An 18,589-nucleotide genomic window follows, 5' to 3' on the forward strand; every position below is an offset into this window, starting at 1 on the left:
GCTCTGGAGTATAATACAGGATGTAACTAAATGATTTTCCTATTTCATGACGTAAAGTCATAGTTTTATTAAAGACACGGAGGCGAGTATTGCTATCTCCTTCTTTACTGATCCACCAATAGCAGCAAAGAGAAAAAATTAACATACAGGGAACCATAGCAACCAAGGTCCCTCCCCACTGGCCCCTATAATAGGCCGCTCCTCCTATAGCTCTTCCTCTTTCTTTGGGATCCTGGTGCCAACATCCCGAACAATCCAACGAACTCTGAACATCAACCGGAACGAAGAACTCCACTCTGTACGAAGCAGGAATCAGCAGTCGCCAACCTGGTCAACCACCGAAGAACTTTAAACCGGAACACGGTATACCATCTTTGAAGAAGCTTCAACCTGAAAGAGAGAACAGACCATGGGCCCAGGTGAAACCGGCATGTCAGGACAAGAGCATCGGACACCAACCGCTCAAACAGACCCGATAGGGGTTGAATGACCAACGGCAATAAAGTGCATTAAACAAACACTACAATGGCAATGAAATAATCAACAGAGCAATAAATACAATGTCATTAATAAATAACAGGACAATAAATACCGTAAAGACATACATAAGCGAGCCCTGAAAGAAAACAACCCACCAAAAGACCCAAGGGAGGGAATCCAGGGCGGGCAATACTCGCCTCCGTGTCTTTAATAAAACTATGACTTTACGTCATGAAATAGGAAAATCATTTAGTTTTACATCAAGACACGGAGGCTCATATTGCAAGTTCAAAGCCTGTCAATAATAGAAGCAAACAAATTAGCTGGAGGACGGAAATAGAACTCCCTGAACGTGGTAACATTAGACCAGTCGGCCAGGCGCATCACGCCCTCCAACCTGGCCCCCGAAACCGCCAGGGAGGTGGCAGAGGCCCCCCGTGCGGAATGGGCAGTGAAGACAGAAGTGTCAACACCCGCCAACGACATAACCCACTTAAGCCAACGCGCTAACGTAGGGCTAGCCACCGGGCCAAACGGATGCCGAATAGAAACGAACAGTTGTGGCCTGGTCGGAGACCTGTGTGCCAAGTCCTGGACTCGTACTCCCGAAGGCACGTCATGGGGCATAAGATCGGAGACGTAGGAAAACTAGGGTAGGACACGAACCGGATGCTAGTCCTAGTGCGAAGCGAGATGTTAAAGGTAACCCCATCCGGGGAAAACGAACGCGCGTCGTAGTCAAGGGCCCTCACATCCGACACTCTCATACATGAAATGAGACAAAACAGTGCCAACAATTTAGCAGACAATTGCCGAATGGACAAAGCCGAATTCTCGGGCCAAGAGGCCAAAAAGCCCAAAACCAGGGAGACATCCCAAGTAGTGGAAAAACGAGGCCGAGGGGGACGAGACAACCGAGCCCCCCGAAGGAGGCGAGACACAGAAGGATGTCGACCAGCCGCGACACCCGAGTAGCCCTCGTGGGTAGAAGAAACAGCGGACTTGAAAAGGTTAATGGTCCGATAAGCCTTCCCCGCCTCAAAGAGAGAGGTGAGGAAACACAGCAGGTCAGCTACAGGTGCCGAAACGGGATCCGGGTCCCGTCCCACGCACCAATGAGCCCAAGTTCTCCAGGCTGCCCGGTAAGACTTTCGGGTGCCGGGAGCCCACGCGCTGTCCAATAGTCGTCGAGCCGCAGCCGAAATTCCCTCGAAAGATCCAGGTGTCCTGAGATCCGGCACGCCAGCAGCCGTAGGGATCCGTCGAGGAGGAGGGGATGAAGTAGACCCTGAGGGTTGCGTAGGAGATCCAACCGGTTCGGAAGAAGCACAGGAACCTCCACCAGAATCTTCAACAATGAAGGGAACCAAACATGGGATCCCCAGAACGGGACCACCAGAACCAGATCCGCCCGATGGCGGAGAACCTGCAGGAGAGTCCTCGGGATCATTGAGAACGGAGGAAACGCGCACAGGCGAGACACCGACCAGTCCTGGAGGAAAGCATCCACCGCCACCGCTTCTGGGTCCGGACGCCAGCTGAAGAACCGGGTTAGCTGCCTGTTGAGCCGAGAGGCGAAGAGATCGACGGACATCGGACCCCACACATCCGAAATCACCGCGAACACCAGCGGATCCAACTGCCAATCTCTGCCGTCTGACAGGTAGCGAGAGTTCCAATCCGCCTGAATGTTGCTCAACCCTGGCAAATACTCCGCCTGCGCCATGATATCCCTGGACAGGCAGAACGACCAAAAATCTTTGGCCAAACGCGCCAAAGTGGAGACACCGTTGCAATAGGCCCCCCAGCCCTGGAGGCTCGCGTCCGAATCGATCGTCAACCCCGGCAGGGACCCACAGATTGCTCTCCCGTACCACGCTTCCAGGTTGGCAATCCACCAACTCAGTTCCTCCCGGGCTTCCGAGTCCAGAACCACCGCGTCCGCAAAGGAGGCACCGGTCCGAAGATGGGCGATCTTCAGTCGCTGGAGCGCCCGGTAATGCAACGGGGCTGGGAACACCGCCTGAATGGAAGAGGCCAGGTGACGTAACGAGAGATGGGGAGCAAGGAGAGCATGTCTCAACTCCTTGCGGATCGCCCGCAACTTCGCCGTCGGCAGGCTGAGAGACTCCGAGAGGGAATCCACCGTGAATCCCAGAAACTCCATCCTCTGGGCCGGAGTAAGGCAGGATTTCTCTCGGTTGAGGAGGACCCCGAGACCCGAAAGCAGATCCGCCGTCCAGCGTAGATGTTCCAGCAATCCCGCTCTGGAACCGTGCATTAGCAGGATGTCGTCCAGATAGATGATGAGACGCACACCCCGAGTCCTCAACCACGACACGACCGGACGCAGCAACTTGGTGAAACACCAGGGAGCTGAAGACAGCCCGAACGGCAGACAGGTGAACCTCCAGACCTCTCCCTGCCACCGGAACTGAAGCAGGTCTCTGGAAAGGGCGGATACCGGGACCGTCAGGTAAGCATCCTTCAGGTCCAGTTTCACCATCCAGTCCCCAGGGATTAACAAGTCCCGAAGGAGATGGATCCCTTCCATCTTGAAATGACGGTAACGTACTACCGCAATCAACGAGCGAAGGTTGATGACCGGTCTCATCTGCCCGTCTTTCTTCTGTACAAGAAAGATGTTGCTGATCACACCCACCGATGCCGGGGACGCAGGCTCTATTGCCAACTTTTGCCCGAGGGACTGTAATTCCGCATCCACCAACGCACGATCCGCGCGCGATAGGGGAACAAGCGGAGGGGAAGGAATCAGATAGGGGGAGCCCGTGAGCTCTATGTGAAACCCCTGACCGTGGCAAGCACCCATGGATCCGCGGTAATGAGGCTCCAAGCGTGGGAAAAAAGCTGGAGTCGGCCCCCCTACACAAGGTACCATAGAATCCCCCATCAGGGGCGCACTTACCCAAGGGTCTGCGGTGACTCGGGTTGCCCCGGAAGGAGCGAGAACGCCATTGCTGTCCTCTCGTGGTGAAGAACGGAGACGCGTTGCGTTGTTCTTGGAACTGAGGACGATGTCCACCGGAACCTCTGGAAGCTCCGCGGGCCTGGAAATTAGCACGGCCGGACAGACGGCCCCTACCACTGCCGGCCCGATGAGAGACCCGTCCCTGGAAGACCCTGCGCATAGAGGACTGGGCCCTGTCCAGCGCAGTAAAGGTGCCCACGAACCGGCTCATGTCCTTGATGAAGGACTCGCCGACAAGGAGGCCCTGGGCATCCTTTCCAGCCTCAGTGAGAGCCAAATTGGCCAATCTGGGGTCAATCTTGAACAAGATCGCCTTGCGTCTCTCAATCGCCATGGCAGTATTGGCGTTTCCGGTCAGGCATATGGCCCGCTGGGACCAGCCCCTCAATTCCACCGGGTCAATCGGGGTACCCTCCATTCTAGCCGCTTCGGCCAACTCTAAGATCCTAGTCAAGGGACCAAACCCATCTAGAATTTTGTCCTGGCAGCTGCGGAGCGCTGAATCCAGGCCCTTTTTCGCGTTCCAACCCGTTTTGGACAAGAACTGCGACATCTTGGGGTCCACCAACGGGGTGTCACAGACTTTATTGGGAACCACCGGCCGGGGACACTCGGCCCTAAGCTTATTGCGCGACTCGCGGCTAAGCGAGTGACGCACCCAGTGCTCCGAATAGGCCCCCACGTGAGGGGAGGGAAGCCATTCCGCCGAACGAGGGTGATGTAACGACTCGGGATCGAACATCGGTTCGCCCGTCATCCAACACGGCCTCAGAACGGGCAGGGGCGGAAGTAGTCGCCGCTTCCTTGGCAGAGGAGGCCGCCGCAGCGGAGGTGGAGGGGCCCTGAACTGGGGGGGTGAGATCCTCCTCCATGCCGTACTCCTCGTCTGAAACTCCATCCGAGTCAGACAGGTTCGGTGATTGCGCTCTCGCGCGTTTCCATGTCCGCGCCCGTTCTGCCTGGCGGGAAGAGGCCCTTTCCCGTGAGCTAAGCACGGTCTCTGGGGTGGCAAGATGCGCACCAGTCAAAGTCCCCTGTAAAACAGGGGGATCAATGGAGGTAGGCTGCGGGGCGGCAATGGGGTCTAGCAAGGGAGCACTGGCGGGATGTGCGGACAGAGCCTGCGCAATAGTTTCTGACCGAACTGACGACATGGAGCCCATGGCTGCCATGATCGCGTCTGACACCGAGCGCTGCAGAGCTAGCGCATGTGCATCAGCCCCAGCAGAGTTACATAACTCAGGGGAGGCGGGGCCTACTGGCAGTAGGAGGGGGGGTAGGGGCAGACATAACCAAAGCCTATGGTCAGGAGGTAGCGCTACCAGGGAAAACAAAAGCCTTCAGGGTAAAAGCGATGTCACCTGGAAAAAACAGCGGCGCTACAGAGCAGGCAGAAGCAGGAGCCGCCGACCGTGCCGGGAGAGGAAGGTGAATGGCCGGAAGTAGCAGCACACAGTAGGTCCGCCCCAAAAGCGCGCGAATCGCGGCCTCCGAAACCAAAATGGCCGCCGAGATCTCGCGAGACCTCGCGGCCGGCCGGTGCTGAGGGAGTCAAAGATGGCCGCCGAGATCTCGCGAGATCTCGCGGCCTCCCGAAGCGCAGAGGCGCCGGGAACGGCGCCGCCGAAAGCAGCGATGGAGGACCCGCCCCAACAAACCGGGAAGCGCCGGAGGCTCCGGTAAGGCAACACGCCGTACCTAACAGGGCGGGGAGGGGACGCAGGCCACACAGGACCATTAAACGCTAAGCGCGGCCGGCATAATGGTTGGGAAACCAGGGGGAAGAACCGCAAATAGGCTCCAGCAAGGACTCCCACAGCGCGGGAATAAGCGCAGGGGAAGAAAAAATCGCCCGCCCCAAAGAGGCAGGGGGAAAAGCACAAGGGAAACGCTGCTAGCAGGCAGGGTTAGTCACCCTGGGGTGCGCAGCGCAGAAGAAAACACCAAACAAATCAATGAACAAGACAGAACAGAAAAGAGGTGTACTTAGCTTGGCAGCAGCAAAGAAAGAGGAAGAGCTATAGGAGGAGCGGCCTATTATAGGGGCCAGTGGGGAGGGACCTTGGTTGCTATGGTTCCCTGTATGTTAATTTTTTCTCTTTGCTGCTATTGGTGGATCAGTAAAGAAGGAGATAGCAATATGAGCCTCCGTGTCTTGATGTAAAACTCAGGATCAGTACAGGATAAGTAATGTGATGTATGTACACGGTGACTTCATAAGCAGAATAGTGAGTGCAGCTCTGGAGTATAATACAGGATCAGTACAGGATAAGTAATGTAATATATGTACACAGTGACTTCATAAGCAGAATAGTGAGTGCAGCTCTGGAGTATAATTAATGGCATTTGTCAGGATCAGTACAGGATAAATAAGTAATATTGTGTAATATAAGTTATAGAAAGCTAAATGAGTCTAAATGTGATTCCAGGGACAGAGCGGTGTCGGAGTCTGTTCCTCTCAGCGTGGACTCGGTGGCTGTGGGACTGGTGACTAGTGTCTTGGTGTATCCCATCTACCTGATTATTCTCTACCTGTTCAGACGAGCCCGCAGCAAGGTGAGCCTGATGGCGGCTGGTGGACATCGCTGTGGTCTGTGTCTTACAAGTGTCAGGCTGCAGCTGTCTTTTATCACCCGCAGACCTGCGTCCGGCCGGCCCTCACCTACTTTGACCAGCACTCTATAGAAATTGACAACTACTTGGACACAGTGATGGAGAGCTCCTTCATGGGGCACACGGGGAACCATGGAGAGGTGAGGATGTCATGGCTCTCCACACTCGACTACATTATCTTTGGTTCCTCGCCATATCAACAACTCTCATCGTTTCTTCCCATAGGCTTTCTCTGACCAAACCAAAACAGAAATTCCCATGGCAGACACAAAGAGGTGAGTAGTGGAGATCTGTATTCAGTGAAATCCCAGTTATCCACCATCCGATGATGCCGGGAATAGAGGACTTTTTCTCTATCACATTCAGGTTGTTAGTTCTTCACATTCATGAGGCGATGGGAGAACAGGTAGCCATTTAATTAAAGGGAGTGGACAGGATTTGGAAAAAAAAGATTAAAGCAGGGAACATGGTAAAATAAAAATATACTCGCCTGGTAAAAGCCCCGCACTCTGGCAGAGACACTCCCGTGGTCTCTGCTTATCCTGGTAAAGGCCCCGCACTCTGGCAGTGACACTCCCGTGGTCTCTGCTTATCCTGGTAAAGGCCCCGCACTCTGGCAGAGACACTCCCGTGGTCTCTGCTTATCCTGGTAAAGGCCCCGCACTCTGGCAGTTACACTCCCGTGGTCTCTGCTTATCCTGGTAAAGGCCCCGCACTCTGGCAGAGACACTCCCGTGGTCTCTGCTTATCCTGGTAAAGGCCCCGCACTCTGGCAGTGACACTCCCGTGGTCTCTGCTTATCCTGTAATGTTTACACAGCGATCAATAATGTGACCACTGCAGCCTATCATTGGCCTCTTTGGTCATATGCCATACATCAACTCTGAGGCCAGTGACTGGCTGCAGCGGTCACATGAGCATGTACAAGACTGGCGGCAGCAGAGGAGGGCTGGGATAGTCCCCAGGTGAGTAGCTCAGTGGTTTGCACGGTTGCCTTTCAGTGCTGGTGTCCTGGTTTCAAATCCGAACAAGGGCAGAATGGAAATATGCTCTCCCGGGTTTGTGTCCCCGGGTGCTCCAGTTTCCTCCCACACTCCAAAAACATACTGATAGCTTAAAGGGGGAGAAGTCATTAGCATCTGATTGCTGCGTTCCTGTGGTCGCTGCCACCTTTTTGCAGCTCACCAAGCACAGCGCCTTACATTGTATAGTGGCTGCCCTTGGCATTGCAGCTCAGCCTCATTCATTCGAATGGTATGGAGCTGCCACTAGGCTGCGAGACCAGTGGTGGCGATGTCACCGGCCTAGGGTAAGCTGCGAGAAGGCAGCGGCGTTCACAGGAGCACTAGGCCTTCTCAAACTGCTGATCAGCAGGGGTCCCAGTTGTTGGACCCCTACCGATCAGAGAGTTAGAAATAGTCAGGCAACCTCTTTTTTCCTAATTTAGATTCTGAACCCCTTTGGGGACTGTGAGTGATGATCTCAGTACTCACTGCTTCAGAATATGTCTTCTAGTGATCAGAACTTTTCACTAGATTTGCCCGGTGCTTTGAATAAGTGCACCAACAGGGTTAAACCCTGTTCCTGGGGACCCATAAAGGGTTAAACCCTGTTCCTGGGGGCGCTTCTCCTTCAGGGAGGGCCATGTGGGGCGCTGCTTTGCTCCCCTTCAATCACTGGTGCTACAAGAACGGTAACCGTCCTAATTAGCAAATTTTAAGAAAAAAACAAAACAACTCCAGTAACTCTGCTTTATTCCGACCTGGTTTTAGATTTTCCAGATGATCCGATGGTCACTCTATGGTGATCTAGTCTCACTCTAGTCTTATACCTTGGTATATATCGTCCATAGTCTTGTTTGTGACCTCCTCGGCTTCTTCCTCCGCAGCTTCATCCAGTGGAATACCAATGACGGCGTGCTCAGCTGGCCCGACCTCCTCAGTGATCCTTCCATCATGGGCAACACCATTCAAAAGCTGGAGAGACACCGAACCAGCTGTAACGTTGGCTTAGATGCCAGCTGCCATCCCAGCGAGGATGATAGCGTGGTGTTAGGGCTACCACAGTCTCTACCACGGCAGTTCTTAGCATCAGGTAAGGGGTATGGGCATTGCCAGAGACTTACGGTACTTCCTAACGAGATGTTCCATAGATTTAGACATTAGAGAAGATCTAGTGATCTTCTGAGATGTTCCTATGAGATGTCAAGATCACACTTGTGTAGATTTCCCATTCCATTGAAGTAGCACAAAACCAGCGTTCATCCTGAGAAGAGGTGAATACCAACCAGCTTTTTCCACCATTTTTGCCACCATAGGCGTGCCGTGTAGGTAATATGAGTAAGCTGAGATATGGCTGATGACTACCTGCCGACAGTCCTATTTTTATGGGACTGTACTACTAAAAGGTTTATGTACATTTGTGGAGTAGCATTTCGGAGCCTTACGGGAATAGGGTGGGCTTACAAGTGTCTTGTGATTGCCATTCACATTCTTAGATGCTAATGAAGTCGTTTGTCTTCTCTGGTGTTTTACCAAGATGGAGCCAGCAGCATGTCCCTTCCACCAGAACTTAGAAGGATCTCTCGGACCGACACTGATCTGCTATCGGACTTGTAAGTAGAAGTAGGAAGATCCAGATTGTACGCTAGCAAGATAGCTGATTGGGCCAGGATGTGAATTTTTGGCTGGGTTGTCTTCCTCCATTGGCAACTTATGTCACCATTCGGCTATGCAAATAGAAAGTGGTTGTCCCCTCTAAATGCTTCCAACCATCATGGTCATGCTCTTCTGGTTGGATAAAATGCTGTTGACTGCTTACTGTAGTCAGTTTTCGCTGAGTACAGATAGCTGCATGTAACCCTGCTGCTGATTGGTGCTTTAGATCTGCTGGGATTTCCTGCTCTGTTCGAGGTAGATAGAGCTGCACCATCAGTGTCTGGGCAGAGAGCTAATGGAATGGCTGCTGCAGGAGAATTGGCTCTGTTTGTGATGTATTCTCATTGCTTTGACAGATCGAACCCGTTTGGAGATAAGACAGAAACCATCATGTTGGATAAATTGAATGAAAAAGGGCAGACTTTATCTGGATCTGCCAGGGATGTGACCAAATCGGTCAGGTCCAACCGGACAGGTAATTATGACTTCATTAAGCATGATTAGAACGTATTATAATGAGATATTTTATAATACGTTAATGGTATATATACAGCAGTGTAGGTAGGTGCTTACTGTATACACTTTATTCATTGGGCTCAATGGTAGCATAGTATGCAGTAAGCTCCTGAGCTCCCTCTAGTGGTGGCTGCAGGCAGATAGAACGTCATCATGTAACTCTATGTAGAGGATTTGGAGCTATAAGATATATTGAGAAGTGATACGACTTGGATTTTAACACTTTCTGCTTTTCCCTCTCTCTGAGCAGTCATCACAGATGCTTTCCAGAGACACAAACAGATGCTGCCATCTTGGTGCACACGTGTGGCTCATGCGCTCAGCTGCTTCCTCCTCCTTTCCTGTTTTGCTGTTTCGGTGTGGATTGGGGTGGGCTTCACCTCCAGCGTTGGTCTTATGTGGCTCATCTCTGGAATATTCAGCTTCCTCTGCTCGTTCTTTGTTTTGGAGCCCTTAAAGGTAAGTACTCTTAGATGTCCTTCTGAGCCTCCTCCGTCTGGACAACCGTTGCAGGAAACTACTCTGCTCTATATTTCCACTTTCGGTTGCCTCCAACCCAGGTTCTCCTGGAGGCCGTATACTTTGCACTGGTGGTGAAGCGACTGTACCCAGAAGAAGAGGATACGTTAGTAGAATGCCCCCTGGTGGAGCAGGTCTCTGAGAGAATCACCAAGGTGCGACCACCACAAGGATTTGCCTTGTTCCAGGCCAGAGAGGAAGCACAGAAGGTCAAACTTCTGCATAGGATGCTCAAGGTAAAGGTTCAGTATTGATAACTGGCCCATATTCTGAGATCTCTGCTAGCTGTCAGTGAATGGAAACATTGTTTAACATCCAGAGGCTGAAAACCAGTACAGACCTAATACTTCTTACAGCTGAGAGTTTGCTGCAATAGCAATTGTATGCAGCACTGATCTCTTTCCTGTCCTGGTGCAATGTATTATCCTGAAGTCCTGACTGGATAAAAGTGTAGCAAGCCCTCAGCTGTGAGAAGTATTAGGTTTTCAGGGTTTGACCTGGAAAATTCCTATAATCTGAGTTTTTTACATGTATTATATTATACAGAACCTGATGGTTTACACGCTCTTCTTACTGGTCGTCCTCCTGACCAACTATGGTGATGCCTCCGTGAACCACCGGGCGTACCTGCTGCAGCGCTCAGTGCGACAAGAGATGGGAAGCCACAAATTCATGCAGATTAAGAGGTCGGACACCATTACTCGCCCATTCCTGAGGATAGACCATGAATATCCTGAACCCCCAAAACCCATTAACCTGTTATGTTCTCCACAGGTCGGATGAGTTCTGGGCCTGGGCTTCTGATGTGCTGCTGCCATTCCTGAAGAACAGTCAGCGGGGGAGCTACAGCAGCTTGTTGGGGTCTGCTCGCTTACGCCAGATTCGGTTAAAGAACGGTGCGGTTCCATTATAGGATGCTTTATAATGTTATAATGAATCTTGTCTGACAGTCTGGTTGCTAAGGATACATAGCCCTAACAACTGCAGATTTTCCTTTTAATTCGGTTGCTAGTCTGCACTTCCGTAGCTACCAGGCTCAGATTATCTATTTTAATCCAGAACTTCCACTGAATGGAAAAGGGGTTATCCCATCTGGACATTTATTGCATATCCACCACTGGGACCCGCTCCTATCTCAAGAATGGGGCGTCACTTACTCGGCTGTTTTTGGAAATCCCATAGCAGTGAATGGAAAGAACCGCGCATGCCGGTGGCGTAACTAGAAATAATTGGGCCCCACAGCAAATTTTTGAATGCACCCCCACAGCAACTTCTTTGCAACCCCGTCCTCTAGTGCAACCCCCACTTCTGTGGCTATCCAAGATCAGTATCTCAGACCAGGCCCGGTAGCTCTTCCGTCCATTTCGTACAGTGTCATTGTATAGTACTGTTGAGGGGGCCCCGACAATAAAAATATTTTGGTCCTCCTTCTGGGTGGGCCCTTTCTGAGTTTGGGCCCCAAAGCAGCCACTTCTCCTACTTCCCCTATAGCTACGCCCTGGGTGAATGAGCAACTTTCTCAGGCTGGTGCACAGTGGGTCCCATTCTTGAGACGGCAGTGGTCCCTGGTGTATATGCCATAAATGTCCTGTTTGAATACCCCTTTAAACTGTTTTCAAAAGAAGTTTGCATAATGGCTGTGCTTCTTTGTACAATAGGTCATTTTGGGGTTCCCTGATGTCTCTTTCAGCCTAATTATTCCCTGTTTCAGCTGCACAGCTAGATGCATTTCACTCAGAAGCAGGGGGCGTATCCCTTCTGTGAAATCTGCCAGCACTGTTCTGCTGTGATGTATTTTCTCTTACTTCCCACTATGTTTCTTTTCAGCTCCGGAGCTCACAGATTACAAATTACATTCCAGCTCTCATATTTCCAGGGCCCTTGGTTGGTTGCCTTGGACAATTGCTCCACTGTATAGAATATAGGTAGCGGCACCATGACTTATGACGTGATCACTGGGAGCATAGTTTCCAACAGTCCCGTGAAACAGACAGAAAGGGGCAGGGCAGATCACAAAGGGCAGGGTTTGGGCACCTTTACCCCAAATTGGGTGGTTTTTTGGATGTTTTGGGGTCAGAGCTTAAACAATGCTGGGAGCCAATGCAGGAGGGATCTGACGGGTGTGATCAGACCCATGTAGTTGTTTGTATGAATTGTCCTTACGCTACAACTTCTGTCCCTTTCAGCAGTGTGTGACATCCACTCATTGCCCGGCCATGGGACCTGTTCAGAAGAGCTTGATGACATCAACTATGACATTGGTTGGACCAATACTTCTGACGTCTCCTCCTGGGATTGGTCATATTCTCCACCAGATGATACCGGGTAGGTCCCACCACCTTCTTCTCTGACAACCATGCAGTGATTGGCCCCTGATATCAGATTATACTTATACCATACGTCCATTCTTCTCATCTCCAGGGCATGGTATTGGGGTTTCCTCTCTTTCTACGACAGTTCCGGTTACGTTCAGCAGCTGGGTGGCAGCTTGGAGGAGAACCGAGCTGTCTTAGAGGACCTCCAGCAAGACCACTGGATTGACAACCTGTAAGTCTTGTTTGTCTTGTCTCTTCAGGTCATACTTTGCACTACCCATTGCTGTCCCATATTGTAACGCCCCCCCCCCCCTTCTTTGCAGCACGAGGGCGCTATTTGTGGAGTTCTCTCTCTATAGCCCTGGGGTCCACCTTTACTCCTCAGTGACGCTGCTGCTGGAATTCCCACTGGCTGGTAGATCGTTGCCATCGGCTGAAATAAGAGCTTTCCCTTTACTGCGCCTGAGCAGTGGTACTCACCTACTCCTTACTATGATGGTAAGTGACAGATGAGTTGCATCATGTCTTATACAGAAGTCACATCCAAAGCTGCATTCATAACTTTGTGAACTTGCAGCTGACCACTCTTAGCAGCATAGTCTGTTGCGCCAGTATCGATAACACCGGGCAAGTTGTATTACGGGAGCAGCCAGGAACCTGTCATTTATCTGAAGTGGACTCTGGGAGGTGTGTCTGTCAGCACGTTGTTGACAAGTTTTGGGCGGCAACTAGAAGAATTTTGTATATGGCTTTGGTTATGATGTAACCCGATGCTGTGAGCTGATCTCTTGTGTCCTCTCTTCTCAGGTCTTCCTCATGATGTTTGTGGTGTACTTTGTTCTTGCTGAGTGCCTATTGATTAGGAAGGAGGGGCGCCTCTATTTTACCCACTTCTGGAATTACATCCAGTGGTTACTGACGGTCTTGACGGTGAGCACGGTGGTCGTATACCTGAGTCGAGGCAGCCTGGCCGACCAGCAGTGGGAAAGATACCGGAAGGACAAAGCCTCGTTTGTCAACCTGCACCATGTGGCCTTCTTGGGGAACACCTTCAACAGTCTCTCTGCCTCCCTGCTCTTCCTCTTTACACTGAAGGTAAGTCAGATGTGGAAGGCTTTAGTATAATACTCTATGGCAAATTCCCATCAGCATCTTTATTGCCTGACTGCTGATTTTGGAAACCACTAACAAGCAGGATGGAAGACTTAAAGGGGTTTTCCAGGCTTCTGATATTGATGACCTGTCCTCAGGCTAAGGCAACAATATCCGATTTAGTGGCGGCCAAGATCCGACACCTCCTCGATCAGCTGTTTCCTGCCGCCTCCAGTGCTGGAACTAGCACTTTGAATGGAGCAGGGCGCACAGCGCAGGTCAAAGTGTAGTGGCCGTGCTGGGTTACTGCAGCTCCTCTCCCATTGAATACTAAAGCAGTAACCCAGCACGGCCACTACACTTTGAACAGCTCCGCACCCATTGGTAAACATAGATGTATAATAAGGCTTATTAGTAGCAGTTAGCCTGCTTGTTGATGGTTTCCAGATATCAACAAGATCTCTACAAGCCAACTTTTTGTATTTTGTTGTATAATAGTGTTTTTTTTTTGTTTAGGTCGCGCAGCAGCTGCGATTCATCAGAGAGTGGTCCGTATTTGGGAAGACACTGAGTTTGTCAGTGAAAGAGCTATGTGCTGCAGCTGGGGCCACACTAGGTTTGCTGCTGGTGTACGCTCAGCTTGGCTTTTTGGTAAGTTCATTCCATAAAACATGAAGGAACTTTACAAATCTTCAACCGATTTGTGTGTACAGCTCCTATGCACGCCTTTGTGTCTCCCTTGTTACTGACTACTATGGCCCTGATTTCGCTGCTGGAGGAACCATGTCATTTTAGGGCTTGTGCACACAGCCGTTGCCCGGCAGTACCGTGCATTGGGGACCAATATATATAGCGGTCCCCAATGCACGGAACGGCCGTGTGCATGAGCCCTTAAATGAGATGGTTCCTTCAGCAGCGAAATCATATATAAAAAGCGGTCCCCAATGCACGGTATGTGGTATATATATAGAGAGAGAGAGGTGAGGGCAGCAGCAGTCAGCCTGAAGACAGAGGAGCGCTGCTATGGCAGAAAAGAGGCCACTTTAGAGAGATTCTTCCAACAGAAATGTAGAATTTCAATAATTAAAAGTACAATACAGGGGCCGCGGCCAGCAGCCAAGATGGCTGGACGTGTTTGAGCTAAGCTCCGTGGCAGGTGCAGCACTATAGGAAAAATCCTGTATCTTAACAGCCATCACCAGCCACATAAACCTCCTGGAGGGGCCCTACAACTAACAGGAAGCCAGCGCACACCCGACTCACCCTGCAGAGAACCGGAGGGAGCAGCGCCAACACAGAGCCCACGAGCGCCGGGAGGAGAGCTGAGAAGTGGAGGTGCGCAGTGCAGCTGTGCCGGAGAAGAGGTGAGAGAACTCGGAGCGGGCAGAGAGGCAGACTGGGTGCAGCAGGCGCTGCGAGTCCCTGCCGTTTTTCCCGCCAGTCGGCCATATTGCCAGCTTCCCCAATGGCATCAGGAGGGAACCCGGAGAATCCAGCTCCACCGCAAAGTGGTCGGTGCCATAAAAATTCCTCTATGCGATCTGTTGGGACGATACTCTTAAAATAGGATCAGATACTGCAGTCCCTGCAACAGCTCCAGAGGAAGCTCATGATGAACCTACCCTCAAACAAGTAACAGCACAAGTCCTAGAGACCGTCACGGCCTGCAAGACGTCTCTTACAGGGAAATTGGATGAAGTTAAGATTGATCTGGGCCTCCAAGACATGCATAACTTGCGTGACAGAGTCCAACATACTGAAGAACGTATATCACACATAGAAGATGTGACGGCCACTGCTCCCAGATCCATATCCGAGCTTAATACTAAAGCAGAACTCTGGAAACAGAAAGCGGATGACCTAGAAAATAGGCTCCAGAGAAATAACATAAGAATCATTTACTTGCCTGAAAGAGCGGAGGGCCGAGCACCGGATGAGTTTATAGAAAGGTGGATAAAAGAACTTTTCCCGGATACAAACTTCTCTTTGGCCTTTGCAGTTGAAAGGGCTCATAGAGTACCAGCTAGACCTCCACCACCTGGAGCCCCACCTCGACCCATGCTGGCAAGATTGAGACAAGATATTGGCTCTAGCCAGAAGACGGCAAGAAATCAAATACGACAACACCAGAGTCTCCATCTTTCCAGATTTTTCCATGGAGCTGCAAAAACAACGCTCCACCTTCATGGACGTAAAACGGGGGCTGAGAGAGGCCAACATACCATATTCCATGGGATATCCTGCGAAATTAAGAGTGACAGAGAGATAAAGCGGTTTTCTTCACCTCTCCCGGAGAAATTGCTGAGTGGCTAGCCTTACGGTGAAGATCACCAAGAAGAGGGAACCCTTGAAACTCTCTAAAGACTGGTCATCAGATGGCACCATTGGACTGGCTGGGCTAAGTTGAAATGATTTAGATATGGTCTATTATAACTTCCTGTTTATACTGTTACATATTTTAGCTACTTACTAAGGGCCACCTTTACCATACCCATGTACTCAAATAGAGGCATCACAGTATTGGCTGCAGCCTGCATGCTTCTGTCAAAGCACCACCAATGATGGAGGCATCCCGGTTTCACTGGCCCAGAGTCTGGTATGAAAGAAGGTACACCAGACACGAGTATTATATGGTTAAGGAGTACAGTTTATATATCCAGTTTTCTAATGTTTATTTGTTTTAAGGTTAACCAAACGAATTTGCTATAGTCTATCACAGCCACTGCAGTAGGTTCAGCTCCTGATACTACATACATGCCCAGGATTCGAGTTGAAAATTCTTTCATGGAATGTTAGGGGTTTAGGCACTTCACAAACAAGGTCAATGGCGCTCGCCTTTATTAGAAACTCCAACCCACAAATACTTTGTCTACAAGAGACACATCTTACACTTACTACATCTATGGCCCTAAAGAAGTCTTGGGTACAATGGTCCGCGCTCTCCTGCCATTCTTCTTCCTCAAGGGGGGTATCTCTGCTAATACACAAACAACTAAAATGGGAGGCAAAAGATTTCGGTGGCACGATCTCTGGAGAACTACATTTCCCAGGTCTAAGTAGCAGTCACAACTCCTTAACTAGGATAGACTATATACTAGGCAACGAACTAGCATTGTTAAACTTACAGTCCATTACATATCTACCCAGAGGACTATCCGACCACTCGCCAATACTAGGCACACTTATACGTAGTGTTCCCTCAATAATGTACAGAATGAATATACATCCGTTCTGGGTGAACCTCATAGGATCAACAGACGGGGTCACATACCAACTACAAGAGTTTCTTAAAATACATGAAAATAAACCCAATACAGCTATTTTGTGGGATACATTAAAGGCGTTTCGACGAGGGACACTACATTCTAGTACAGGTGAAACCCGAAAAATTTGAATGTCGTGCAAAGTTCATTTATTTCAGTAATGCAACTTAAAAGGTGAAGCTAATATATGAGACTCCTTACAGGCAAAGCGAGATATTTCAAGCCCTTATTTGTTATAATTGGATGATTATGGCTTACAGCTTAAGAAACCCCAAAGTCACAATCTCAGGTCCCCTTTGCTCGGGGGGTATGGATTAATTAGCTGACTAGAGTGTGACACTTTGAGCCTAGAATATTGAACCTTTTCACAAAATTCAAGTTTTAAGCTGCATTAATGCAATACCTTTTAATTTACATTACTGAAATAAATGGAGTTTTGCACAATATTAAAAATTTTCGAGTTTCACCTGTATATCCTCTATTAAAAGAGACACTAAACACTCAGAAATGGAGGTAGAGTCACAGTGCACCACAGGAAATACTCCAAGCAATAGCAGACCTTAACAATGGGAAATCCCCAGGACCAGATGGCCTCCCCAAGGAGGTATATGCCAGATACGCAGAGGTGTTTTCACTCAGCGCTGGAAACGAGACAATTACCGGGGTCGTATAGGGAAGCCACCATAATACTTTTACTCAATCCTGACAAGGACCTACTTGACTGTGGATCCTACAGGCCCATAGCATTGCTAAATGTGGATTACAAAATACTAACCAAAATATTAGCAACTCGCTTTAACCGGGTAATTCTGTCACTGGTCCATTCAGACCAAACAGGTTTTATGCCAGGGAAGTCCAGCACATAAGAAGGGTCCAGGTGGTTACTCCCTGGCATCACTAGACGCAGTCAAGGCATTTGACTCTAGAATGGGTGTGTTTGTTTGGCTGCCTCCGAGGCTTTGGGTTTGGCCCTCAATTCCTCAAATGGGTCAGCATCCTGTACAGCAGCCCGGTAAGCAGGCTGCTGGTCAATGGAGAATTATCGGAGAGTTTTCCCCTTCACAGAGGAACGAGACCGGGCTGTCCCGTCACCACTTTTTTTGTTTGCTTTGGCAATTGAAACCTTGGCTATTAGGGTGAGAAATAGTAACACCATAACTGGAGTGACTATGGGAGATTCGTATAGGACTGTATGCTGACGATATGATCTTGTATTTGTCCTCACCCGACTCGTCACTTAGTAGTGCGGTGACTTTGATAGACGAATTTGGGGATTATTCAGGCTTGAGAATTAACTGGGGGACATCGGTGTGCAGGCCACTGGGCGGGACGGATTAAAATGGCCCTTCTCATGTAGCTCAGCTGAAAGTAGTGGACACATTTGAATATCTAGGAGTCATAATTACTAAACGGCACTCCCAGGCGCTAACACTCAATATCTGCCCACTAATTGAACACATAAGGAACAAATTTAAAAGCTGGCTATCCTTACCTATCTCAGTGGCAGGACGGATTAACTTAGTTAAAATGATCATACTTCCAAAGGTTCTATATGTCGTACAGCATGCGGAAACGCCTATACCCCAATCGATGTTCAAAGAACTGGATGCCATGACTAGAGTTTTTATTTGGGGCAGATCCTGAGCTAAACTCAGACTGGGTACACTGAAACGCCCAAAAATAGAGCGAGGAATGGCCCTACCGGACTATTTTAAATATTACTTAGCCGGTCAGATACGGCTCATTAGCACCTGGTTCACAACAACGGACATACCGACCTCTGAGTACTTCTTCAAAACCTACCTAAACGGCAATACCCTATGGTCTGTTTTAGAGGGGTCATCTAAGTTTCAAAGGTCCATGAACTACATAAACTGGCACAGACGGTCTGGAAAGAAGCTAAATCACTGGCCAAATTCACAGAGGTGGCCTCAGACATACCTTTATGAGATAATCAGTCCTTACCCAATAGGCAGGTGGTGATGGGAGCGGACAAATGGAAAATGGCGGGAGCTAGTACCCTTGTTTTTTTTATAACCAAGGGATTATAATGACTTTTATAATATACCACGTACCCATTTCTTCTCATACTTGCAGCTTAGGGCGGCAATACAGAGTACATTTCCACATAATAGCACCAGAGTA

The 18,589-nt window shown here is 49.8% G+C and overlaps 1 protein-coding gene across 2 annotated transcripts in view; it reads left to right on the plus strand.

The window, feature by feature from the left end:
• The window catches only part of PKD1 (polycystin 1, transient receptor potential channel interacting), a 92,575-nt gene that overhangs the window by 71,377 nt on the left and 2,609 nt on the right, over positions 1 to 18,589 (plus strand). Inside the window, exons 29-43 of one of the 2 annotated variants that reach the window (XM_044304842.1) lie at positions 5,899 to 6,025; positions 6,109 to 6,222; positions 6,308 to 6,357; positions 7,971 to 8,176; positions 8,621 to 8,696; positions 9,096 to 9,214; positions 9,506 to 9,714; positions 9,816 to 10,010; positions 10,321 to 10,460; positions 10,549 to 10,670; positions 11,961 to 12,099; positions 12,196 to 12,321; positions 12,413 to 12,587; positions 12,897 to 13,184; positions 13,698 to 13,832. In XM_044304842.1, coding sequence (XP_044160777.1) covers positions 5,899 to 6,025; positions 6,109 to 6,222; positions 6,308 to 6,357; positions 7,971 to 8,176; positions 8,621 to 8,696; positions 9,096 to 9,214; positions 9,506 to 9,714; positions 9,816 to 10,010; positions 10,321 to 10,460; positions 10,549 to 10,670; positions 11,961 to 12,099; positions 12,196 to 12,321; positions 12,413 to 12,587; positions 12,897 to 13,184; positions 13,698 to 13,832 — 2,221 coding nt within the window. The remainder of the gene's footprint in view (positions 1 to 5,898; positions 6,026 to 6,108; positions 6,223 to 6,307; positions 6,358 to 7,970; positions 8,177 to 8,620; positions 8,697 to 9,095; positions 9,215 to 9,505; positions 9,715 to 9,815; positions 10,011 to 10,320; positions 10,461 to 10,548; positions 10,671 to 11,960; positions 12,100 to 12,195; positions 12,322 to 12,412; positions 12,588 to 12,896; positions 13,185 to 13,697; positions 13,833 to 18,589) is intronic. The other variant, XM_044304843.1, reaches the window with a different exon arrangement.

This window comes from Bufo gargarizans, chromosome 8 (genome assembly GCF_014858855.1).
Source record: "Bufo gargarizans isolate SCDJY-AF-19 chromosome 8, ASM1485885v1, whole genome shotgun sequence".
NCBI classification, from domain to species: domain Eukaryota; kingdom Metazoa; phylum Chordata; class Amphibia; order Anura; family Bufonidae; genus Bufo; species Bufo gargarizans.